Below are 27,184 nucleotides of genomic sequence, written 5' to 3'. Positions count from 1 at the left end.
TTGTTCAGATGAAAGTTGTCCAGGATCAAGGGGGACATCTTTTTGTGCAATTAGTTTTGACCTTGAAATCAAATTTCAAGGTCATTTGAAGGTCAAATTTTTTTTTTAAATAGGAACCCCTATTTTTGATAGCAGATTCGGAAAGAGCAGGAAATTTTACGCCCGAAATGGTATTTCAAAATTTTTTTCATGTCCTTCACAAGGTCATTTCAAGGTCAAATGTTAAGAAATACTGTAATTGCTATTTAATCGCATTTTGTGATAGAATAATCGTAGTTAATGTACTTTTATGATGAATATTCAAACCCAATGTGACAAAGACCATGAAAATATTTACCATGAAAACAAAATAATTCCCTAATTTCAGCGCTACCCAGGAACAACGACGTGGACGTATTAGGATTATGTTCCCTTTGGGGTGCTTTTTTAACGTGAGTCCCCTTGCCTCTCACTAGCTTGTTTAACATTCATTAACAAATTTTTAGTGGTTAAAAGTAAATTTTGAAGTAAACATGATAATTTAAAATATCTGAGTTCTTAATGGGAGTGGGAAATGGAACGTTAAAAATCAATGTTGTCAATTCATTCACGGTCGAAGCAGAGTCAAGTAAAAGTTTAACGTTTCAAAAGCGTAAACAATGGTTAAACAATAAAGGTAGGATGTTAAAAAATACATTATTTAAGATAAAATATTAAACATCATTTTGCTTTTGTAATATTAAAAAAAATTTTTAATAATTGTATTTGCCAAAGTGCATCATTTCCAGTTTAGTAATTTTTTTTTAAGTTGAATTTCTTTAATCTAATATTAATTGTAACGATTGTTCTCACGCTGTCTTCAATTTAAATCACAATCTCTTAACGTAAGAAAATAAGAAGTTACAAATTTGATTTAAAAATTATACAGTTTGAAAATTTCTCCTTTTTTTTGTTGTCACTTTCTTATTTTGGTTTAGTTTCAATTTCAATAAAGAGTGAATGTAAATAAAATAGTTTTTCTTATTATAAACAAAATTTTCAACATGGGCGATTATCAATCCAATGAAATTGTTGATATGATAATGATCTTAGGCGAAACTCAAAACAATGCCAGAGCCGTGGTGCGACTCTACCCTGAACGCTTTCCTCTAAGAAGGCGTCCTACTCACGACACATTACTCAGATTACTTCGAAGAGCTCGTGATGGACATCTTCGTTGTCAACGCAGACACCACGAATACAACGAAAATGATCCTAATGTTATAGCCGCCTTAGCAGCTGTTCATCTCAATCCACAAATTAGTAGTCGACAAATTGAAAGAGAAATCGGTATACCACGAAGAACAGCATTGAGAATTCTCAATAATCTCCACTATCACGATTACCACATAAGATTAGTTCATGAGCTGAGGCCACGCCATTTTCTAATGCGTATTAACTTTTGCCAGTGGGCTTTAGGAGTTTTACAAAATGATCCATATTTTTTCAGATTTGTTATGTTTTCTGACGAGGCTATATTTCGCAGTGATGGTGAATTAAATAGGCACAATAGTCACTACTGGTCACCTGTAAATCCCCACTGGTACAGGGCTATTGACCATCAAAACCGATGGAGTTTAATGGTGTGGTGTGGGATCATTAATGGTTACTTGATTGGGCAATATTTTTTCGATTAAAATGTTAACCAGAATAGCTATTTGGCATTGCTCAGAGATCGACTGCCAGAGCCTTTAGAGGATGTTGACTTTCGGACGTTTCGGACGTAAAATTTCCTGTTCTTTCCGAATCTGCTATCAAAAATAGGGGTTCCTATTTAAAAAAAAAATTTGAACTTCAAATGATCTTGAAATTTGAGTTCAAGGTAAAAACTAATTGCACAAAAAGATGTCCCCCTTGATCCTGGACAACTTTCATCTGAACAATTTTTCTGTTCATGGCTTAAATTAGGAGTTATTAGACTGGTTTTATTAAAATGGCCCACCCTGTATATCTCTAACAGTATTATGAGTTGTTGAAAAAACCAGTACTATTATTAACAATTATTTCGATATTTGGTGTAGTTATATTTGTTATATCATTATTGTTTTGGTATATAGCAACAGCACCAGCCCGAGTTTTATCTCGCTTAAATTGAACAATTCACAGAAAGTTAGGTATATCTAATCTATGTTCGTTGTTCATCCACGTCTCCGTGAGCAATAAAGCATTGCATTTTTGAACAATTGAATACGATAAGTCATCTTTGTGGCTGTGTAGACTTTGGCAATTAAGGGTGTATAATGCAACTGTTTTATTACTTATCAAATTGTTAATGACGGTGGTCTTTGTTTCCAAAGTGTTTAACGCCAGTCTTTGAAATTCTTGTATCAAAGATAAAGCTGATGTACTTTGCTGTCGGTTGTGGTAGAATTTAAATTTTGTTGGATCATCTGCAGCTGTCGTAATAAATAAACCCTCAATTGTTGTTACCCGTGATAATGCAACATAAACCATATCCTGCAAGTGTGTTTTTTCATATTGATACACGATTTCATCGAACGTTCCGCCTTGTGACTTGTGTATGGTCATAGCACAAGCCGCAATGACAGGAAAGTGCGTACGTTGGTTAGTAACTTTTTATCTCTTGTTAGTTGAATATTAGCTGTTCGTAATTCAATTAGTACAGCAGCATTTGAAATTTTCTCTTGTACAACTAACTGAGCAGCTTTCTTTCGTGCACATTGTCCAATTTTCGGTGAGCTTTGGAATTCCAACCAAACTCTACAAATACTGTTGTCTTCAAGCAATTGTAAATGTACTAACTTCCCAATTGCTCCATTTACCAAGCCATCATTTACATTAATGTTTGTTGTAATGAGATATGGCTTACCTATAACGAAAGTAATCATGTATGGTAAGCTACCAGTATCAATGAGAGACATTGTCTGCAGCTTTTGTCTACAAGTAGCCTCTTGTTCAGCACTTTTAGCGCCAGTTATTAAATCTGTAGCTGTAGAGATATGTTTGTTCTGAGCTTGTTGTAAAATATAATTGTTGTAAGCAGTGACGTCGTTAACTCTCCAAAAGAGACGGATTCCATCTGGGCACAATCTCTCCGCTTCAGATTTTGTAAAAAATCTTGATTCAATAAGTTGAAATTCATAATCTTGTAAGACCTCACCGTTGCCTATTTTTGTGAGTATGCAAGAAAATAAAACATTAGCCTGCCTTATAACTTGTTTCAGTTCATAAAATTTTAATGAACGCCACAGAGAAGGTCCAACCATACGTGTTGGGATGGGCTTATATATTGGTGTGGCATTTACTGGTGGTAATTGCCGCAGATCTCCAATTAATATAACATCAATTCCGCCAAATGTAGTGTCATGATTTCCGGTAATTTGCTTCAAACGTAAATCGATTTTCGACAAGAGTTGTGCACTAATCATACTCACTTCTTCAATAAGCAATACTCTGACATACTTGAAAAGCGTTCTGTATAATTGTAAATTTTCATTGGATAATGGTAAAAATTTAGCAAGTGTTATTTTTAGCGCTGTGTGCACCGTGGTACCACCAATGTTTACAGCAGCTTTCCCGGTAGAAGCACATGCTATCTAAGCGTTGCAATAACCATCATTATCCGTATATCTATTATAATTTTTCATAATAAGTTTAGTGACAAAAGTTTTTCCGCAACCTGCAGGACCAGTGAAAAATATTTGAAATGGAGAGTCATTATGTGTCTGAAGATGATTAATAATGTGAAGTAATAGATCCTTTTGTTCTTTGTTTGTAGATCTCATGTGCTGAATAAATTGTTGTCTATCCATGAAGTTCTCTGTTTTTTTTTTGCAATAGCGCCAAGTTTGCTGAGTGCAGCATCGTGAATATCAGGATTTACATCTGAATGCTGATCATGAATTAGTCGCTGATAAGGGTCTTGCTCAAATAAAATGTTAGCCTGATTGTGTAATTCGTCATCTTCTGCTTGTTCATCTTGTCTATGTAACTGTTTGCAAATTTCTATAGTTTTTTCAATGTCTAAATTAGATTCAAACTCTTGTCTGCGTTTCATAATTAGATCAACGTTGTCTTCATATATTTTAACAAATTTATTTTCCGCAAGAACGTCATTGTCTTCACTTTTGAATGGAATATGCAACAATACCATTTCTCTTATACATGTATAGTCATGGTATTCTTTAGCAATATCATAGTTGCGGTATCTTATAACTTTTGGCTTTTTTCTTGTAACATACACCCCTTTGTTATTAATATAATAATTGGCAACAAACTGTGCTAATGTGACGTCTTCGAGGTCGTTGGGCCTTTTTTCATATTTGTCAAACCAATTTTCTTTCAATACATCTGTGCAATCATCATTCATAGCCTCTAATTCCTTAAGAGTTTTTCTTAGTCGTTGTCGTTCCAAGCAGCTTCTTGTGCCGACATCTCAACGGAATTGAGTACGTCGACGCTCATTTTTCTCGTAATTTTTACAATATCGAATTCTGGATTTTCGTCCATTATCTGAATTGTACTGATTCCTCTATTATGTTTGTTCACGTACTCAACAACGTAAGCAGCACAAGCGTACTCATCTTGAATAATTTGAAAGTCCGTATTAGATTGCAGATGATGAAAAACGAATGGGTTGAATGGATTATGCCATTTGTCTGATGGCATTCGGCGGTAAAAAAGTTTTGGTCGATTGATACCTGCACGAATGACGTTGTAATAATATTCATCAGAAGAAATGTTATTTTTTGTATAGAAATCTTCAAAATTTATATAGTCTATATTTTCCAAATTTGATCGTAGCATTTTGTAATGTTGTTTATATTTTTTGAAATTTTCTTGTGAGAAATCTGGATCAGGTAAATGAGCAGGTATTGTCAGGTATGAAAAACCGTTATATGTTGACAATATTGGTATTTTCTTTTTGTCCAACGCTGATTTACAAGTAGAGCACACCTTTACCGTATTACCTGTCTGGTAAAGCTGAAATAAAAATTATAAAATCAATCATCATAAATGTTTGAATAGCAATTAAAAATAAAAAAGGATCTTCGTTCCAATATTCTGTGCTAAATACATTACCAGCAAGATCTTTTCCAAAATATCATTGTGTATTTCAGAAGTTGTTTTTAAATCGTTGGTCCACCACAGCCTGTCACATACAGCACACGATATTCCAAATGTATTTTTTTTAAATTTTATAAAAATGTAGATGTCCTTGTGCATGTTTATAATAATTTGTATAACTCTGAATCGAAATACAATCTAAAAGGGCCTGTATATGAAGATGTAGATAATATTTGTCTTGTTTCTTGTTGACCGCATGCAGCATCATTACTTCTGTTGAAATCGTTATTGATAAATGACAAAAATAATTTAGAAGCAGTTGAAATAATATTAATAATGTATACTGCGTATTAAAGGTTACCTTGACAAATTATTTGTGTTTGCAACTGTTGTAGAGTCGGTATGGTTTTTATTCAAATTCTGTTGAGATAATAAATGTTGTAGATTTTGTGTCTCCATTGCAGGTGTACATGGTATTACGTTGGCTAAAGTTTTTTGTTTTATTTTATCTTGATATCTTTTATTTCTTTCTTTTCTTAATTGTAATTGTTGAGTACTTTTGTTATGTACAGTGGATTGATTTTTGATTTTATTATTTCTTTCTTTTCTAAATGTAGAAAATGTTTTAAAATGTTAAATACAATTGCGAAATAGTGAAAATAAAGTAGATATAGACGACGTCTAAAGAATACATTACTTTGATGAAACATTTGTCTGTGTAATTGTTGAAGAATGTACTTGTCTGCTTTCTTCATTAGAATTTTGTTCAGATAATAAAGTTTTCTGTATTTTACATCTGTCTCGATAAGCTTTAGCATTTTGTCGATTACGCTGCCTAATTTTATCTTGTTCACTCTCATTATTTTTTTTTATCGAGATACCTTTTATTTCTGCGTTTTCTTGATCGTTCTTTCTTTTCGGATGTACTGTAAAATATTTTGTTTAAAATAGTTATCTATTAGTTAAATGTATTGTTTTGACTGAGCTCTGAACATTTTATCATATAAACCCGGACGCTCCTCGAAAATGTTATGATTGGGTTCAGGTAATGAGAATGACAACACGTATTTATAGAAAAGCACACTTAAACTCAGACTCTTTAATCAAACGTAAACACAACTGGTCTGAACAGCTGTTAGAATGAGACAAACATAAACAATGGTTCGCGATGTCGTTGATCTCGTTGCGCGCGATTCTCGGCGTTCGGATCGTGCAACGTTTGAGCTCGGTCACAACAGTATATATATGTACAATATATTCAAGTTATACGTTTATGTATTTATAAACATTCGAGATGTCGTTGATCTTGTTTCGCGCGACTCTCGGCGTATTTATATAAAATACGAAGAAAATACGAAGAAAATACAAAATAAAATACGAAAAGAAATAACCTATATTTAAGTTATACTTATATGTATGCATATAAAATACGAAAGCATAATCTGTGTATTTAAATACTTATATGTATGCATATAAGTATACGATAACATAACCTGTGTATTTAAGTAATACGTATATGTATATGTATGAACTAGTGAGATCCATTATTTAACTGTGTATTTCGCTGTTTACACTTGTTGCTTTTATGTAGCAGACAATATGAAACTGAAGAAAACGCGTATATGCGAATATGCGAGAGTGAGAGAGAGAGAGAGAGAGAGAGAGAGAGAGAGAGAGAGAGACAGAGACCAAGAACTGCGCAGATTCCGTAAACAATACTCTGCGCATCAGAATCGTAACCGACGCCAAGCCGAGACCGCGCGTGTTACTATATCTATATCGTTCTTGCTTAGAAAGAAAAAACGAGAGAGAGAGAGAGAGAGAGAGAGAGAGAGAGAGAGAGAGAGAGAGAGAGTGCTGCTGTATCCCACTCTGTCGTTAGCCCCGCCCCTTTCCCTCCCTACTCTTTCTCTCTCTCTCTCTCTCTCTCTCTCCGTTTCTTACGCGCTACGGTATCCAGCTCTGCTGGACTTCCCCCTCTCTCAAAGCGTCTAGTGATGAGCGTCTTAAAATTTCCCAGTTCGCTCCAGCCGCAGAACCTCCGTAAAAGAGCTTCGCTCTAAAAAGAACAAGGATGTAATCGCACTCAGAGTCGTAACTAGTACCATTATAGAAGATAAGTCCAACTAGAGTCTTCGTGAGGTGGTTGAAAAAGCTCGCAATGTCAACCAACACGACTAGACAGTATTAATCCAATTTTAGAGTCGTATTCAGGTATCGGAAGTAGCCAGAAATGTCAACAAACACTGTCCGGATATTGTGAATTAGCTTTAGGGTAGCATATACAAAATTAAATTCAGTTTGCTGGGATAAAAAGTTAATCGTTTCTTTCATCTTGCAGCAATACCACATATCTACTACTAGTAGGAGACATGGGAATAATGATACCTGTTTAACTTTACAATCAGATTTTACAATCACATACTCGCCAATTTCCCTGTACAAATCAAAGGGTAAAGATAAACTTTTTGTAGATCTTGTGTTATTGTAAGTCTTTATCTGTACAGTATTTGGTAAAAAAATATATATTAGCACATCAGTAGAATTAACATCAGAAGCGGAGGAATAAATAAATAAAGGATAACCTTTAAGCAAAAACTTAAGTTTATACTCAGAGTTACATATATTTCTATACTGCAGCATTACTTGATGATATCTCACACATCGTATTGTCGGTGCTACGGATAGCACCTGATCTACCTCTAGGAGCAACTTCTCGGACATTTCCGAGATTAAAAGGCATCGACGTTCTCAATCGACACAAAAAGAAAAATATCTTTACTCAAAAGGCTGATGGACAAGAAACGACCCAAGCTGCAGAAATGTAAACAAGATGGCGGGAAACGCGAGAGACGCGAAATCTTGCGAAAGCTTAGCGTTAAAGAAAAGGCCAGAATATGACACCAGACGTATGCCATGTCGTAACAAACACGCTGACTATCAAGGAAGCTCTAGCAGAAGTGAACACCAACGCTCTCGAAGCTCAGCCGTATGTAAAGCGATGCAAGTCCCGTCATGTTACAAAACGCAGCAGCAACAACTCGTTATTCTTGAGCAGCGTAAGTCGAGGCAACAATAGTTACAGCGACGATCGCGGCTCACAAAACCACTTATGCAGCTGCTCGTCATGCTTATATGAATTGAAGGAAGTGGGGCCCTCTTTGGATCAATATCGAACCGGAAGATGGATCTCCATGTGAAAAGAAGGCACCAATAAAGAAAATATGAAGGAGATAATAACAAAGTACTGTAATGGAATCCCCGACTCTATTACGCGCCTATGACGCCAATGAAAATAGAGATACACAAATATTTTTTTTACACGCCAAACAAATACGCATATACACATACACACACTCGCGAGCACCCCCATCGCAGCAGCCACAAGAAGCAGTACTTCCCCACCACAGCATAATCCTACAAAAATAGGAATAGAAGAATAGCAGCAACTGCGCACGGGGCGTAGATTATTCGAAAGAATGGCCGTCGTCAGAGAAACTGACACGGACTATCAACAGAATTAAAAATATGTCACTGAACAAGTAAAACTACGTCGCGATATCCCTCAAATAGTGACAGCTCGTCAAAATAACCATGCGACAAGCAAACATCAGACAAGCGCGCTTTCCCAAAAACACGTTGGGAAAGTCCCACGCGACAGCGCGCAGGCGACGAAAAGCAGCAGGAGGGCTAGTCACGAGACTATTTTCTTAAAAACCAACGGTAATAAATAATAAATTAATAAAAATTTAATTATAATAAAAATTTCACGAGGTCACGTGATAGTAGAAAGAAAGTCGTAACAATATCTCATATTAGGTACTCCTAATATGGGAAATGAAGAAGGAAAGAAGCTCTAGTATATATAGACCAGGAGCAAAGGGGTGAGCATCGTCAGTTTTCCCGATGTTGTCATACATAAACATGTCATAAACGATCCTCTCCTTCGTGCCGTTCCGGTGCTCTCGCACCCAAACTGCGCGTCACTACTCGCGTTTCGCGGGCAGTCGACCCAGCGCTCGGCCTAGTCGGACCGCACCGGCGGAGACCCGCTCTCTTTCCCCACTCCTCTCTCTCCTTTGTTGGTGAACTCGAGCGCGCGTGCCGCTTCTCCCGCTTGGTTCTCGCTACGCTGCGACGTTTCTTTGTCTGAGGCGCCCGGCGTGGCCAACCTCGCACAATGTGCTGGTGGCCCCGCTGCCGGTCTCTCTCTCTCTCTCTCTCTCTCTCTCTCTCTCTCTCTCTCTCGCTCGTCCTTTGTCTCTCACTCGCGAGAGACGCGGGCCAATTCCTCAGCGCCGTACGGCTCTGGGTTTCAGCGCCACGGACTCCCAGTTCGACTGACCGGCGTAGGCCTTCTCGGTCGCGCTTTTGATCTCTTTCCGCGGCGTACGCCCCGCACTGCGTATGGCGAACTCCTCGTGCACCCACACTGCACGCGCACATACTCGCCTCTTTCTCTCTATCTCTCTCACGCAAGCGTTCTCGATGCCGCGTTCTAGCCTACTCCTCACTCGCGTTCCTCTTTCCCAAAACCACTTACCGGGTCGTCGCCGCTGGTGGAATCTCTCCTCCGCGACGCTCGGAAACCTCGCGTGCCTTACGGCAAGCTGGCTTCCCGCAACCGATATCTCTCTCTCTCTCTCTCTCTCTCTCTTTCTCTATCTCTCTCGTGCTCTCCCGCGGAAGGTAGGCCGTTGGCTCATCCGTTGGCGTCCTTCCCGTCCCGTCTTCTTCAGCGCCTTCCTTATTCTCTCCGATCGCCGGTGACTGGGCCGTGGCGGTCCTCCCGCCAGCGCTTCCTCACTGCTCACCCTGGTCGCCGTGATGCACCTCGGGAACGCAGTAAGACTTCCCCACGCTCTCAACACTCTCCTCACACTTGTCTCTCGCGCTCGCGAACCTCTGCGTTGCTCAATCCTTAACGAGGGCTCACGAGATACTGCCGGTCCGGCGTGCGCCAGTAGCGCTCGCTACCTCCCCTACTCCTCAGGCCGCAGCGAAGCCGCGCTCTGATTGGCGGCCCGGGTCGCGCTCTCTCTCTCCCTGATTGGCTAACCTCTCTCTCGCGACGTCGCTGGTCTCGCCGCTTCGTGGAACGTTGCCGCGAGCTCACCAGGCCCGGAAATTCTCGGGACGCACGACGGCTCTGACAACAAAGCCGCATGTCTCGTCACCGACCGTTCGCGCGCCATTTTTCATGCAGGGAATCTGCCGTGCCGAAAAGAGATTTTTCGGCGCGGCTGCGACGCACCGCGTCGCAATATAACCAATTGCTAATTATGAACTTCTCTATGCGTTGATAGGGCTTTAGGGGGTCCCAAACCCATTTCTGCGATGTTATCGGCTCATATGTCGGCAATGTAGTAAGTACATAATATTTATCATCTATAACCGCAAGCGCCATCTTACAGAAGTCGAAATTGATTTAAATGTAGATGGCGCCAGGGACCCCAATAGCATACATAAAATTACGGTTATGAGAATAGTAAACCAATTCGACGTATTCTCAGAGTAGTTTAATTAGTACAGTATTAGTAACTATATTCAAGTAGAAATATTGCTTACTTAAATTTACTACATAATTAAATTACTAACATTGTCGCAATTTAACTGTCAAATCTCGCAATTTTAACGTTAATCTATCAATTTGATATTGTAGAACAAGAATATAGCGGTCTACACCTCGAAATATTTGGAGGTATTTTGTTACTAACAAAAATAACTGCAAAATTATGATTTTTTGGATATATCTCGTAAACTATTGATTTTAGAGAAAAAATGTTCAATGAATAAATGATAATCGTATAATTTTAGATAAAAGAATGTATTACAACAATTTTTTTAAGAAATGAATATTTTTTCTGATATGGGCAAAAAAGGACTTATTCCATGCTCTACGTATTTGTAGTTGGATGATCGTCGTTTTTGGGTGTTTTTGCAAGATCCCCATAATTATTCAACGTCAATTTATTGAGTTGATATTCTAGAATAAAAATATTTTGGTCCATTTTTGGCCCTGCCAAAAAAACCATATTTTGCAGTTATTTTTGTTAGTAACAAAATACCTTCAATTATTTCGAAATGTTGACAAAAATATTCTTATTCTGGAATATCAATTTAATATATAGATGTTGAAAAATTACGGGGACCTTGCAAAAACACACAAAAAAAACGACGATCATCCGACTACGAATGTGTTGAACATGGAATAAGTCGTTTTTTGTCCATCAGAGAAAATATTCATTTCGTAGAGATATTGTTGAAATACTTTTTTATGTAAAATTATACGATTATCATTTTTTCATTAAACATTTTTTCTCTAAAATCAATACTTTACGGGATGTAGCCAAAAGACCATAATTTTGCAGTTATTTTTGTTAGTAACCAAATACCTCCAAATATTTCGAGGTGTAGACCGATATATTCTTGTTCTACAATATCAAATTGATAGATTAACGCTAAAAAATTGAGGGGACCGCGGAAAAACACAGAAACTTATCTTGCGTATGTATTAACTTTTCAGCTATATAATTTATAAGGAATAACTATGCTTATGATACATATACGCGCGTGTTTTGGCTATAGGCAATTGTTAATATGAAATAACAAATCGTGCATATTTTATATATGCGCGCGTCTTTTGACTACACGCAATATAAAATAATTAATCATGCGTATTTCGCATATACGCGCGTGTTTCGACTACACGTTTTTTTTACTATAATACAAAATACGAATGAAAGAATTATGCGTGTTTCAGAAACTGCTTCTCTGTTGTCTGCGACTTTCGAGAAAAGCACCTTCGACCGCTATCGCGACGAAACCGCTCGACACTCGTAACTCACGCTCCGCGCGAACGTCCTCACTTAAAAGAAAAAAAGAGGGAGAAAACGACAGATCCCTCGGTCCCAGCGGTGATCTTCCTCGTGCGCTGACAAAAAAGGCGATTTCAATATCGTTCCCGTATCGCTTTTATCGTAAATCAAAGAAAGAGGTCTAATAATGCTTGTGTTTATACGGTTTATTCATTAATATAATGAGACGTTTCATTCGTTCGGGCATATGATACAGTACGTTTAAATAGATGCTACTCATAGAATGAATGACCACGCGTATAGTATATACGGGTTTGACGCTGTGTCATTGACTCGATTGCGCTTTTCCATCGACGAAATTTCCTTTTATTCGCATACATCTTGATGCGGACGATAAAAAGCGTTGGGGACGTTGGAGACAGAAGAAGTAGGAGAGCGCCTTAGATTAGTTGGACATCGAACTGCGGCTGCAGAATCGTTGATGCATTGGCGATTGACATTGTTGGCGTCGCCAGCAGACGACGAGGTGCTTGGTAGAATTTTTTCTTTAGAGGTAGCAAAGCTTCAGCTCTAAAAATATAGACATTAAAAATTTCAGATTAATTTTCAATCTTATTATGTATAATAAAGCAAAAGCAATAACAAACTCAACATTTGATTTTTTTTATTTTAATAATATGATTATAAAAAAAAAAACATTGAACTCACTATGTATTATCGTTCGATGTAGTATTTGCAAAACAATTCCCTCCGTCCGATGATAATAAGTCGACGATTTCAGTTGTTCTTTCATGACGCGATTTAACGTATCCAATAACTTCACATTCGTTTTCGGACGACGAAATAGTCGATGATATACTAAAAACATCCGGTGTCGAAGAGGGCAGCTGGCCTACTTTTGTCCTACAATACAAATACTTATCCTACTGTAGGGTGTATGAACATTGTATTTTTGTATTTCTTTCTTCCTTTTGCGGGTCGAGTCATTAATAGTTAAAATTATTGTAAGGTGCCGGAGCGAGATGGCCATCGCGTATTTAAGGTTTCGTATTGACGTCTATAGCGCACCTATCGAAGGTAGAGGGGAAAAAACAGCGTCGGCACTCAGTTCCGAGCGAACGCCCGAGCGAGCATCACGTACTCGATGATCCTTACGCATTTTTGTTCATCATTTTATCAAAATAAACGATCTAGTTAATTTTTCCATTCATCTTGTGTCACAATTGTTTTATTTTACACTACCATAAGACTTTACCTATCCTGCACTTCACACCTGATTTTTCGAGACACTTTGGAGAGAACCTCTCCCCCTTTTCTTTCTATCCAAAGTGCCTCTGATTTTTCGAGGTACTTTGGGGAGCTACGGAGCAACTTACTGACTACGTTGACCCTACGACGGTTGACTGACGACTGACATGATTTTCGGGTGCGCGCGTGTAATACACACACACGGGCGCGCGCGCACTTACACACACACACACACACACACACACACATATATATATATATATATATATATATATATATATATATATATATATATGGAACGTTTTACGTCAACCGGACCATCAGTGCACCCAAAATTTGGGTTAACCTAACAAGATGTTTGAGGTCTATTTTACCGCAACAAATGATTTTAGATCACTTTAAAGTATCGATATGAGGGGTTTTGGGGCTACTGCACCTTATTTTAACCTCGAAATTTTAAAATACAAGATGGCCGATCCAAAATGGCGGATATTATACAACCACCAAAACTATTTTACCGCAATGAACGATTTAAATTTAAAAACTTTAAACTGATTTAAAATATTTAAATCAGTTTAAAGTATCGGTATGGGAGTTTAAGGGGCCGCTGAATCTTATTTTAACCTCGAAATTTCAAAATTCAATAGGGCCAATATAAACTGGCGGATATTTGTCATAACCCACCCGCAGGCTCTCTCGCGAAAAGCCCTTGCTAACGCGCAACCCGCCGAACACGCCACGCACGCTGCAGCGCTTATCACCGCGGCGCTAGTACCGCGGCACGCCGCTAGGCGGCTGGGCATTACCCACAAGTGAAGTAGCGTCGCGGAGTGCACATAAGGAGGCCGGGTCCAGCGCTGTACCTCGCCCCTCTTCCAACAGCCTAATGCTGCAAGTACACGGCTCGTATCCAATGACAACTTGTGCAAAGACTTCAGCAAATAAAACTGTTTTGTGGCAAAGGAATTTATTGCTTTCAAGTGATTTATTTCATCCCTCTTTTTTACCTACACCCCCACCCCTTTCCCACGTTTAGCAACCCATAGAGAGGAATATTTTCTTCAAGGAATGCTTTCTTCATCGGCGACTTTTTCTCCAACAGTCTTTTTCAGGATAGTTGGTGAGCAAGTGCATCAGCGGCTTTATTCATAGGCGACTTTTTTCCAACAGTCCTTTTTAGGATAGTTAATAGGTACATTAATAGATATATTGGCGACTTCTTCTTCAACATCCTTTTTAAGTCAGTTGTTGAGTAAGTCTTACTTTATCGGCAACTCCTTGTTCAACTGTACTAGTCGTAATTTTGTTTTTTCTAACATTTTTTTTGTTTTGGTTGTGCTTTCTCATATTCTACAACAATGTCTTCTCCTGCGAAAAAATATCGTATCGATAGATGCGTTAATCCATTTGATATTAATACAGGACACAGCAAATCTCTTAGGAAGATCTCCAAAGAATTTCAAGATGTCTATCCTGATTATCCAACATCTTCACTGATTTGTAATACATGTAGAAAATCCTTTTACAAACTACACGATTTGTCATCTCCAAACGTCAGTATGAGTGTTGATTTTGAATCAGAGACTGACTCACCTTCGGTTTCAAACACGGATGCACCTATGCAAATGATCTTACAGATATTGTTCAGTTCGTTTTATTCGTTCAAGTAGTGTAGGTGTAAATTTAGGCTTTTTGAATTTCGCGCCGCTGCTCGCTCTCCGTTGCGACGTTGAGAGCGCGCGTGCATGCGTCGAGTTGCGCGCCGCCGACCCCGCTTGCGAGCGCGCGAAGGGCCCGCGCACGCGGATTCCTGTTCGGACTGCCTAGCGCTTCGCACGGTTGGCTTCCTTACGCTTTTCGATTTTTTTTCTTCTGACGGTGAGCCAGTGACTTGTTCTTCTCAGAGATATCACTGTTCACCTCGTTCTGCGCCGTGTTGGTAGTTTTTTAGCGGAAAATTCGCGATCGCGTCGTTCGCGTGTGTGTATTTGTGCGAGTGTGTGAGTGTGCCTCGAGGCGATAGTCTTAAGGTTTGTTGGCGAAGGTGTCCACGTGTTGTAGGTGACTCCTTCGGGGCGAGCGAACAGCGGCAACACCCCTTGTTGCCCTCGTGCCAAGCGTCTGGCTCCCCGAGACGTCGGGGTGCGCTTGGTGCACGGTTGCGGACCATCCTTTCGCTCCCCAGGCCCGGCTTCCAGACCTCCAGGGCCAGGACGGAAGCAGCGGCGGACTACGACGAGCCCTGCTCAACGCCCTCTTCAGCGGCGGTTTTTGCGTTCGACTTTGCAGTAAGAGAGCTCTCTCTGCGTACGGAAAAGGTACCTCTCGTCTTTGCGTTTGCGTGCGTTCTTTCACTTGAGTTTTTTCTCTTTTAGAGTCACTGTTCTCTTTCTTTTATTTGTATAGTTTCCCTTTCCTTATTTTCAATAAAGCTTACACTTGCTGAGGCTTTTCCCTCTAAACCGTGAGGGTTTTTACGCCAAAGCAAGTGCTTTTTGTGTACCGCGAAATCGTGTGTGTTAATTAAAAAGAACCCTTCACTCACTCAACCCTTTCCTTTTGTCGGAACTCACTCTGAGTTCTTTCACTCGTTCTAAGATTAATATTCAGATATTTTAACTGGACTTAAAAACAAATTCCAATCCCTGCCGGAGAACGATCCATTACGTGTCAGTATTCTTACTATTTTGCCCGAACACTGGGCAATACGTAAAATTATGAACCAATTTGGTGTGTCTCACAGAATGGCTCGTAAAGCAAAACAGTTAAGAGAATCAGATGGAGTTTTGGCTTCTCCTGTTGCAAAACGTGGAAAAACATTACCTGCAGAAACTACTCAGAAAGTTGAAGATTTTTACGAAAATGATCTTAACAGCAGAATTATGCCAAATAAAAAAGATACCGTCAGTATTTATTTATATGATGAAAAAATAAAAGTGCAGAAAAGATTATTACTTACTGATATTAAGAACCTTCATAATCAATTTAAAGAACAGTTTCCTGAACATCCGATTGGGCTTACCAAGTTTGCGGAACTGAGACCAAAATGTTATGTCTTTGCAGGATCCTCTGGTACACACAATGTATGTGTATGTACGATACACCAAAATTTCAAGGCGATGATTGACGCAGTAAATATAGAAAAAATCTCAAACAATATTCTGAAGAATTAAAGATTGTTTGAATTTCGTTCTATGTCAGGTTCTTGCTCAATTGGATTTTGCTGAGAACTATGCTTTTACAGCCCAAGATGCTGGACAGGCATTTCATTTTAATAATGATCAAAGTACGATTTTTCCTGCTGTTGTTTATTATAAATCTGAAGGCAAGCTAAAGCATTTCAGTACAGTATCTATGTCCGACTGTACTACGTGATGCCACTGCAGTATACATAATGCAGCAAAAGCTTATACCTGAAATTCGCAAGGTTTGTCCCACAGTAAAAAAGGTAATATATGCTACTGATGGTGCTAAACAGCATTTTAAAAATCGTTATCAAATGAGTAGTTTAATGAATCATAAGAGCGATTTTGGCGTTGATGCTGAATGGCACTGTTTTGCAACAGCACACGGAAAAGGTAGTTGCGATGGAGTTGGAGCGATAGTAAAGAGAGAAGCTACAAGAGCGAGCTTACAAGCTGCAAAAAATAAAGCAATTCTAGATGTTATAGCTCTTTATTCATGGGCTAATGGGCGATCATTCAATATAAAATTTTTCTTATACACCAAAAAAGATCACGAACAAACTCGTCAATTCCTAACAAAGAGATTTAAAAACTGTCCACCTGTCACAAACATACAAATGGGACATGGATTTATCCCAGAAAATAATGAAACGTTGAAAGTCATGCATTACTCAAATGCCAATGAACCTAGGAACAGAGTAATTTATGATATCGGCGAAAGCCATTTATCACCAGTAAAAACTACACGAACGAGGAGCCAGAATTGATAAGAGTGCACAAAATGTCATTAAAGATTGATTCATTTGGCTAAATTATATATTTTTTTTCATCCACGCAGGCATATACATATACACGGAACAATAGAAAAATGTAAGTACAAAAACCGCAGACAGATAATTCTAAATCTAATAGACCGGGAAAATATAAGATTCATGTGCACAAATACTGATTCCGATAATTCATTTATAACCATTTACCTCACAAACTCCCATATCGATACTTTAAATTGATCTAAAATCATTTGATGCGGTAAAATTGGTTTAGTGGCGGTATAATGTCCGCCATTTTGGATCCACCATTTTAAATTTTGAAATTTCGAGGTCAAGCTAAGATTCAATGACCCCGAAAACCCCCATATCGATACTTTAAACTGATCTAAAATTATTTGTTGCGGTAAAATTGGTTTGGTGGTGGTATAATGTCCGCCATTTTGGAACCACCATTTCGAATTTTGAAATGTCAAGGTTAAAATAAGACTCAGTGACCCTGAAAACCCCCATATCGATACTTTAAACTGATCAAAAATCATTTGTTGCGGTAAAATGGGTTTGGTGGAGGTATAATGTCCACCATTTTGATTCCGCCATTTTTGATTTTGGAATTCCGTCAGCATTGTCAATAATATGTCCTATCATGAGTTGTACATGCTTTTTGGTGGGATATTTCACAAATTAGAACATTTTTACTATTGTTTTTGTTTAATGTGCTATGAAAACGTGGGTTTCAGGCTCCTTATTTTATGCGCCACATTGGATTTTTGAAAAGGCCAGAACTTTTTCAAAAGCCCTTGACCAGACGATCATTTTGAAACCTCAAAGGTCTTGTTAGGTTAACCCAAATTTTGGGTGCACTGATGGTCCGGTTGACGTAAAACGTCCCATATATATACCAGAACCCGCATTCTTGATGACGCCACCACCACCGCACACCCTACACTGAATAAAATCGACCACAGCCGTAACAAAAGTCTCGATTTCTACACGGTTGTACTCTTTGTGGTACAGGAAGCGTGCGTCGTTCAGCGCGAGTGAGATTTCGCATAAATCGCACTCGACGATACCGCACACGGCGTATTTTATTTTTAATTTTTAATAAGCCCTCTCGCTGTTTCAGGCGTAATATTTTTTGTTGTATCCGATATAAACGACCTTGAATGCCGAGAAGCCTGTGTAACCGGCTTCTTTTTCAGGATCTCTTACCGGGTTGTATGGTTCGTTATCATTGTCACTTTCACTATCATTATCACTGCTGCTACTACTATCACTGATATTTCGACGGTCTTCGATGGTCTCAGCGTCGCTGTCAATCGACTCTAATCCAAAGTTATACACTGGATCCTCCTCCTCCTACTCGATAGCCCTGTCTTCTTCTTCCATCTCCACATCATCATCTTCTTCAGCATCGCGTAATAGACGAATTCTCGCTGCTTTCTCCTCCTCCTCCACAGCCTGAGTCTTGGCCTGTTTGGCCATTACCCTCGCAGCATTCTCTTCTTCCTCCCGAGCCTGCCGAAACCGGGCAATTTCTTCATTGTCGCTTTTGTCGTCAACTTCTGGCACTAGTTTCGGGTACAGCGGCTGCGGAGAAATGCCTTCGCTATACAAAATAAGCGGTGCCACATTAACAGGGCTGCTCGCCATTATAGCGGCAACCTCCTCGTCGAGTACCGCATCCTCCAAATATTGCGGCAGCATAGAGTCGCAGCACGGTAGTGGTGAAACAACGCGATGCCGATAAACCGCGCGCATTTTGATTTCGGCGACGCTCAAAATCCGCATGTCTATATGAAAAAATAGTCGCACTTCGTTACTCCGAGAGAGTTGGTCAAGGACTGAAAAAGCTGCGCTAATTTTCGTCCCCATCCACACACTTTTTCCACCAATTTTTAGTTTCAAAAAGCCCTGCACTGTCACTTTTCGTCGAAACCGTGAGACAGAAGTCGCCAGTTATCATCTTCATATCTCATATTTCGACTTACAAGGAAAGGTACCCAACCCGAACTCACCGATTTTGATGATTTTCATATATGTTGTAGAACATAAAAAAATAAGAGACACGTATTTTTTTTATCGGCTAATTTTCACTTTTAAGGGGTAAAAACCTCCCCTAAAGTTAACCCCCAAAAAGCGTTTTTTTTAAATATCTCGGCTTAAAATTAATATTTTTCAATGAAACAAATTGGAGGTTATTTCTTACAAAAAGAGGAAGTATTTCATGGTGATTTGAAGAGTAAGGGTAGCATCCCCTATTTTTTAGGGGTTGAAAACATATATTTTTTGGCATAATTTTATAATAAAAATGTTTAAACCGACTAAAAAAAATTGGAAAAAATGTTTAAACATCCTTAATAACAAAATATAGTTGACGTCTTTCGGTGTTTTCATAAATATTACCCCTAAGGGGGTAAACCACCCTTGACACAAAATAACTGTAAATATGTAATTCAATACATAATATTTCGTAGAAAGTTTGTATATAGAGGTTTTCGAGGTCGCTGATTACAAATCTGTTATCAGATTTTGAAAATTCAAAATGGCGGAACCAATAGGACGGAAATATCGAAAAAAAATTTTATATAATAAAAAAGTTTTAAACGACTAAAAAAATTGGAAAAAATTTGTAAACATCTATAATAAACAAATTAAGTTTATCGATTTTTTCATATATACTACCCTTTAGGGGGTAAACCACCCCTAACACAAAATAACTATAAGTATACTTCAATCCATAATATTTTGTAGAAGGTTTGTATATAAGGGTTTTCGAGATCGCTCTTTGCAAATCTGATATCAGATTTTGAAAATTCAAAATGGCGGAACCAATGTGGTGGACGAAAATGTCGAAAAAAAATTTTAACTTTCATAAAAACTTGTTATAAATGTGTTATCTTTGTAGCCTGTACATGTGAACTAAAGAGCCTTAAACCCTAAACCCCTAAAGAACAAATAGGCTAAATGGTTGTGCTTTTTAACCAAACCACCTCAAATTCCTAAATTTGTAAACAAGAAAATTCTGTGTGTGAAGCAGTTTTATAATTTCCGTAGAAATTGTTATCAGAATGTTATTGACATTCCTTTATTGTAAATTCAACTTATAATATATTTTTGTTTATAATATTAGAGTATAATAATAATCTACAATCTTTTATCTTTTGCCATAGTGCATTTTTTGTATTGAGCATAAAATATATTATTTTACGATGTTTTTACAATAATGGTAGTCCTCATAAAAGTGTTTAAAGCACAATGCTTTTTTGCACCAACCACATCGTACAATTGCAATGTTTGTGCACCCTTCTATTTCACAATGTGTTGCACAAGACTTTCCAAAACTGAAATCTATAGGATTATCAAATTTATCTGGTTTTTCATTGACGTAACCGCTTTTATACCAGGAATATTTAAACAAATCTATATATCTCGGTGAAGACAGTTGGTTGTGAACCAATGATTGAAGTTTAATTATATTATTTCTCACATGTAAATTCATATCATGATCCATTAATATTACATTATCAGAAAATGTTCGGACAAAGTTTTTCCAAATACGGAATCCATAGACATCAAGTGGTTGTATTTTTCCTGTGGTTCCAGTTGGAATTTTTTTATGTTAATAATTTTATTTTGTGGCATTGTTTCTTCTATAACTTTGTCACAATGACCACTCCAAGAATCAAGTAATAGTATTGAGTGATGGCCTACATAGGGATAAAATATTTTTTCCAACCAGATTTTGAAGTGATCTGCAATTAAACGACTTACTAATTAACTGATCAACGATATTACAATGTAAAAATTGTTATTAGTTTCCTTACTTGTTGTTAATTTTCCAGATTTGGATGCTTCCACGTACACGTTTTCTAGTCTAAATATGTTTTGTTCTACAATAGGGCCAAACTTGCCACTTGGTTCCTTTAAAACAAGAAATAGCGGTGACAACAGTTGTCCAGTAGCTGATATTAGTGGCTGTATAGTATAACTATGCGTTGTTGCTGAAATTGACTGTACCAGACATTGCACTTGCTTTTCTCCTTCTACTGCTAATGTTCTTCCAGAATGCATTTCTAGCTGAAATCCGCTCTGATCTGTATTATACAAATTTTCGAGTCCAATCCTTGGTATACACGATTTAACGTCATCGATAAATGCTTCAGCTTTAGCCGTAAGTTCTGCACTACTTTCTAGTGTTTTTCTTGTTATGAACTTATTTATTTTCCTAGAAACTATTCGGTGTGCTTGCTTAAATTTGAGTAACCAATGTTTAGAAGCTTTGAATCTAATATCATCAAAACCAATTTCTTTTTTAGCTTGTAAGGCCCATCGAATTATATCTTCATCATGGATAATTGAACCACTGTCGAGAGCTGCTTGAAAATTATCCAGGGTATACTGACAAATTTGTGCTACTTTTTCTCTATACGTGCCACCTTTATTAATTGAATGAGCCCAACGACGTAGCTGACTAATAGATGATACTTTTTTGAATCTATTTTGCACTGTTTTGAGACTTAAATTTTGCTTCGTTTTGCTACTTCTCCAAAATTCTACAGCTCTTTTTTTGTATTCAAAATCTAGTTCTTCATTATCTGCTGTACATTGATTTGTTGGTGCTATATCCGGATCAGGAAAATGATGTTGCACTTCATCTTCAATTATTTCCACATTATGGTCTTAATACTCTTCTTGAAAATCCAAAGAGTCATCAGTAATCATTTCTACATCGTTGAAATCATGTGTTGCATCTATTAAAATTTCTTTTATTTTTTCGGCCAACTCTGTTTCGTGATAATTCGTGACACTATCTGGTATGTTTAACGCTTGAAAGTATGCTAATAATAAGTTTAGAACGTTTAACGGATTAATTTTCATTTTTCAATCTAAAATGAAAACAAGCGGTAAAATTTATACAAGCTGTGTTTTTGCATGTAAGGCACGACTGCTACATTTCTACCAGAATAAAACGAGTGAATGTAAATTGAATCAAATCATTAATTTATGCATTGGAGAAGAATTCTCGTTCCACTTTGTGATGTTCGGAAAACTCTATTTTTGGTTTTATTCAACTTTTATTCACTTTGAAATTGAATAATGTAAATCTATATAAAATCACTAAAGAAAATTTTCTACAACTGTATGATACCACTGACAAACAAAAATTCGTACTTTCCGGCATCGAACTAGAATACCCACAAAACTCACTCACTGCCTAAAAAATAACACAGGCAGCTGAGGTAAACACTCGATGAAAACAATCTAAAAAAAGAACATACTGATTCGCACATATTGTCAACAACTTTTATGAGTGAAAGACATTTATCTGTGGAATTATCATTGAATGTACGATAACATTCATTAAACTAATGAATGCATATAAAATTCCCTTTCAATAACAACGTGTTCTTTAATTGCAAATGAAGTTCGAGTATTAATATTCTTTTATGTATTTTTACCAATAACAAAAATTATCATAGTAATATAATAATAATAATAAGAAGAAGAAGAATAAGCATAATTGCAATAGCAATAATAACAGTAATACTGATAATAGCAATGATAATGAAAAATAATAATAATAATTAGAATAATATTTATTATTAAATTTAGATTTTTTGATAAATTCATTAAATCGTATCAAATAGTATTATTATGGAATTCCAGACTGTAAATATTTTACTATAGATACAATAATCATTACTTCGAGAATTGATCTAAAAAACGTTTGGCTTACGAAATAATTGTAACAATGAAAAACTCCCAAGTTTGACAACATTAAATTTTATTACAAAACGCAAAAGAGTTTGATAAACTAATTTTATTAACCTATGTTTTTTCATTTGCAAAAAAGTGTGGACTTTTTGAATTTATAAAATTATATAATTATGCAATTTATGAAATACTTTATAATTTATGAAATTACTTTTGAAATTATGCTAATTTATAAAAGCAGACAAATAAATAATCTTTGATTGAAACATAAAACGAGACGTTATTTGTTACATACAAAATGATAGAATAAAATTTCGGTAATATATCTATACTCGTGTCTACGGTAAAGCATAGGCCTTCGGCTTGTCTGGAGGTTAGGGGTTTGGAGTCGTTTGGTTAAAATGCACAACCATTTAGCCTATTTGTTCTTTAGGGGTTTAGGGTTTAAGGCTCTTTAGTTCACATGTACAGGCTACAAAGATCACACATTTGTAAACAAGTTTTTTTGAAAGTTAAAATTTTTTTTCGATATTTCCGTCCACCATATTGGATCCGCCATTTTGAATTTTCAAAATCTGATAACAGATTTGTAATCAGCGACCTCGAAAACCTCTATATACAAACCTTCTACAAAATATTATGGATTGAAGTATACTTATAGTTATTTTGTGTTAGGGGTGGTTTACCCCCCTAAGGGGAAGTATCTATGAAAAAACCGAAAAACTTAATTTGTTTATTATAGATGTTTACAAATTTTTTCCAAATTTTTTAGTAGTTTAAAACTTTTTTATTATATAAAATTTTTTTTCGATATTTCCGTCCGCCATATTGGATCCGCCATTTTGAATTTTCAAAATCTGATAACAGATTTGTAATCAGCGACCTCGAAAACCTCTATATACAAACTTTCTACGAAATATTATGTATTGAATTACATATTTACAGTTATTTTGTGTTAGGGGTGGTTTACCCCCTTAGGGGTAATATTTATGAAAACACCGAAAGACGTCAACTAAATTTTGTTATTAAGGATGTTTAAACATTTTTTCCAATTTTTTTTAGTCGGTTTAAACATTTTTATTATAAAATTATGCCAAAAAATATATGTTTTCAACCCCTAAAAAATAGGGGATGCTACCCTTACTCTTCAAATCACCATGAAATACTTGCTCTTTTTGTAAGAAATAACCTCCAATTTGTTTCATTGAAAAATATTAATTTTAAGCCGAGATATTTAAAAAAAACGCTTTTTGGGGGTTAACTTTAGGGGAGGTTTTTACCCCTTAAAAGTGAAAATTAGCCGATAAAAAAAAATACGTGTCTCTTATTTTTTTATGTTCTACAACATATATGAAAATCATCAAAATCGGTGAGATCGGGTTGGGTACCTTTCCTTGTTAGTGCATCTCAGATTTATTAAAAAGTGTTAAATGTGTAAAAAATTGGTCTCTTGAATAATCAGATGACCAAAAAATATCTCGAGTTTACGTGAGAACGGTATCTTTCGCCCGCAGCCACGATATTCAGATGCACTTTTTATGAATGAAGTATGAATATGAAGTATGAATTCGGGAAAAGTAATGTCAGCATATGCATCTCTCTCTCTAGTAGCAGCCGCACGAAAAAACGAACTTTATACTTATTTTACGATTTCGAGACACAACAGTCGGATCCCGTATTGGGTAACGATAAGACACATATACACGTTGTCAATCTGTGTGTGGTACAGCAGGTATGCGGTGCATGTCTGCATGTCTGGATAACGAAAATATTTCTAAGTCGTGTAATTTTTGCGGGGTGCGAGAGCATGTGTTCAAGGACGATCAGGTAAAACAGTTAGTAGACTTGAAACGTAGAAAAAATATTGCAGACATCATCTGTATCGCGCACAATGCTCAAGGATTCGATGCGCAGTTCGTGCTGAAATATTTGGTGGGGCGCAAATATTTCCGTGAAATGCCTTCCGTAATTCTAAACGGGTCAAAAATAATTATGATGAAGTTTGCCCACATTAAGTTTCTCAATAGTTTGAATTATTTGCATATGGCTCTGAGCGCTTTACCCAAAGCTTACAGACTTAGCGGCGTTATTGGGAAGGAAACATTCCCCTATTTATTCATCAGACCGGAGAATCAGAACTATGTGGGCGAGATGCCATCCGGAGAGAGCTACTCACCCGACTCGATGGGTGTCGAGGAGCGAAAAACATTCTTAGAGTGGTACGCTGATAGAAAAGGACAAAATTACATTTTTGATTTTTAAACGAGGTCATCAAGTATTGTAAGCAGGATGTTAAGATATTAAGACTAGCATGCCTTCAGAAAAATATTTATCGAATGCGGCTCGACAGATCCGTTCCTAGAGTGCGCAACTATCGCGTCGTCGTGTATGCGCGTGTACCGTAAACAATTTTTGAAAAAAATACAATCGGGATTATACTGTCGGGTGGCTATCGTCAAGCCAATAAACAATCGCTTAAAGAAGCACAATGTTTCACGTGGATGGAGCATAAGACAGGCTGGCCAATACAGCATTCTGTAAATTCGCGTGAAAAGAGACTGCCCGAAGGCCCTCTCGTGGGTAGATTTTGCGTGTTAGAAAACAATGAGAAAATCGTACTGCAGTTCCACGGGTGTTATTGGCATAGTTGTGTTCGCTGCTATACTGATGGTCGTGATTTGTCAATCGTTAATGGCGAGAGTATGAACGAGCGGTACGAGAGAACACTTAGAGTTTCGGGAAAAATTAGGAGGCACGGGTATCGTCTCATTGAGAAGTAGGAGTGTGATTTTGATCGCGAGTACAGCGAGAATGAGCAGATGATAACGTATATAAAAGAGGTCACAAAAGACTGGCATACACCACTTACTCCGCGAAATGCATTTTTTGGTGGTCGCACGGGTAACACGATAAAATCATACGATATTCGCGAGAATGAAAAAATTAAATATGTCGATGTATGCTCATTATACCCGTACATTTGCAAATATGGTCGCTATCTCGTTGGTCATCCGAAACTTTATGTGGGCGAGGTTGAGTGTGCGCGTGCAGTTGGACCCGACAACATCAGCCAGATTGACGGCCTGCTAATGTGCGAGGTGTTACCGCCGAGAAATCTTTACCGTCCCATAAAAATGCATAATAAGCTACTAATTTCGCTATGTAGATTGTGTGCCGAGTCCATGTGTCAGGAAGACTGTAAACACGAAGACGTGAACGCGCGCATTTTTTTTGGTACCTGGGTGGCTGACGAGCTTAAAAAGGAAAGTGGAATTTGGCTACGTGATTACTAAGGTATTTGAAATATGGTCGTATAAAATTACACAATTTGACAATCGGGATACCTACCAGAGTGTAGAAGTGATGATGAGCAAACAATAGATCGCTATATTCAGAACTTTGAGCAAGAGGAGGGCATAAAACTCGACAAAAGTCGGATAAAATTTAATGCTGGTCTACGCTCCGTGGCAAAGCTATGTCTCAACTCGTTGTGGGGCAAGTTTGGGCAACGCGAAAACATGACAAAAACCGAGATAATAAGAGACCCGCAAATATTGTTCGAGCTACTAACTAGCCCCGATAAAGTTGTGAATTCTATACTGCCGGCCAACGATGACATCCTCTACGTTAGTTGGGTAAATAATGACTAGAATGTCGAAATTGAGCCGTCACCACAGTGCAACGTGGTTATCGCTGCTTACACAACTGCTCTGGCTGTGCTATACTATGACACAGATTCCATAGTGTATGTGAGCCGAGAAAATGGATGCGAGCCGTCAACGGAAACTTTTTAGGACAACTCACTGATATGGGCAGGCTATGGGTTAGGCACATACATTACATCCTTTGTTTCCGGCGAACCAAAATTTTATGCCTATAAGTATATAACACCCGACGGCTGTGAATTGTGTGTATGTAAGATCAAAGGTATCCGATTGAATGCATCAGCATCCAAAAAGATCAATTTTGAATTTGTGCATAAACTTGTGAGCGGTGAAATACCACCGACATTTGTCTCCTTTTGAAGCTGTTAGGCGTACAGCGCTGCATGATGTAGTCACACGCGCGGAATGTAAGGTATGTGAACCTGTGTATTCTAATGAGTTAATATTCTACAAAAACTATTGAATCTTGTAACTGATGTTGATTACTCATCTTATTGCTGTATATAAAACGAAAAGTAAACATATTAGGTAAAAAAAGCCAAAAATGAATCCCCCGATATGGAGAAAAATGAAAACACTTATTTTATGTTTATTGATATTTATATACATATACAGATATATATGTATAAATGTGTGTACACACACACACACACACACACACACACACACATATATATATATATATATATATATATATATATATATATATATATATATATATATATATATATATATAC

The 27,184-nt window shown here is 37.4% G+C and overlaps 2 protein-coding genes across 8 annotated transcripts in view; one reads left to right on the top strand and one right to left on the bottom strand.

The window, feature by feature from the left end:
- Nucleotides 1-27,184, top strand: part of LOC103316546 — a 463,261-nt gene that overhangs the window by 190,497 nt on the left and 245,580 nt on the right. The window lies entirely within an intron of this gene.
- On the bottom strand, nucleotides 1,913-10,595 carry LOC116417304. The gene is made up of 5 exons (XM_031929973.1): nucleotides 9,590-10,595; nucleotides 5,744-5,972; nucleotides 5,408-5,653; nucleotides 5,062-5,319; nucleotides 1,913-4,962 (listed from the first exon to the last, which is right to left on the bottom strand). The coding sequence occupies exons 4-5, from the start codon at nucleotides 5,203-5,205 to the stop codon at nucleotides 4,375-4,377; spliced, it is 732 nt and encodes a 243-aa protein (XP_031785833.1). The 5' UTR covers nucleotides 5,206-5,319; nucleotides 5,408-5,653; nucleotides 5,744-5,972; nucleotides 9,590-10,595; the 3' UTR covers nucleotides 1,913-4,374.

This window comes from Nasonia vitripennis (assembly GCF_009193385.2).
Source record: "Nasonia vitripennis strain AsymCx chromosome 4 unlocalized genomic scaffold, Nvit_psr_1.1 chr4_random0007, whole genome shotgun sequence".
In the NCBI taxonomy this organism is placed as follows: Eukaryota; Metazoa; Arthropoda; class Insecta; order Hymenoptera; family Pteromalidae; genus Nasonia; species Nasonia vitripennis.
Note: the sequence above shows the minus strand (reverse complement) of the source record. Positions and strands in the feature narration are given on the sequence as shown.

Coding starts and splice junctions, on each gene's coding strand:
- LOC116417304 (XM_031929973.1), bottom strand. CDS start 5,205: ATGCACAAGGACATCTACATTTTTATAAAATTTAAAAAAAATACATTT. Junction 4,963..5,061: donor TTTTGGAAAAGATCTTGCTG/GTAATGTATTTA, acceptor TTTTTATTTCAG/CTTTACCAGACAGGTAATAC.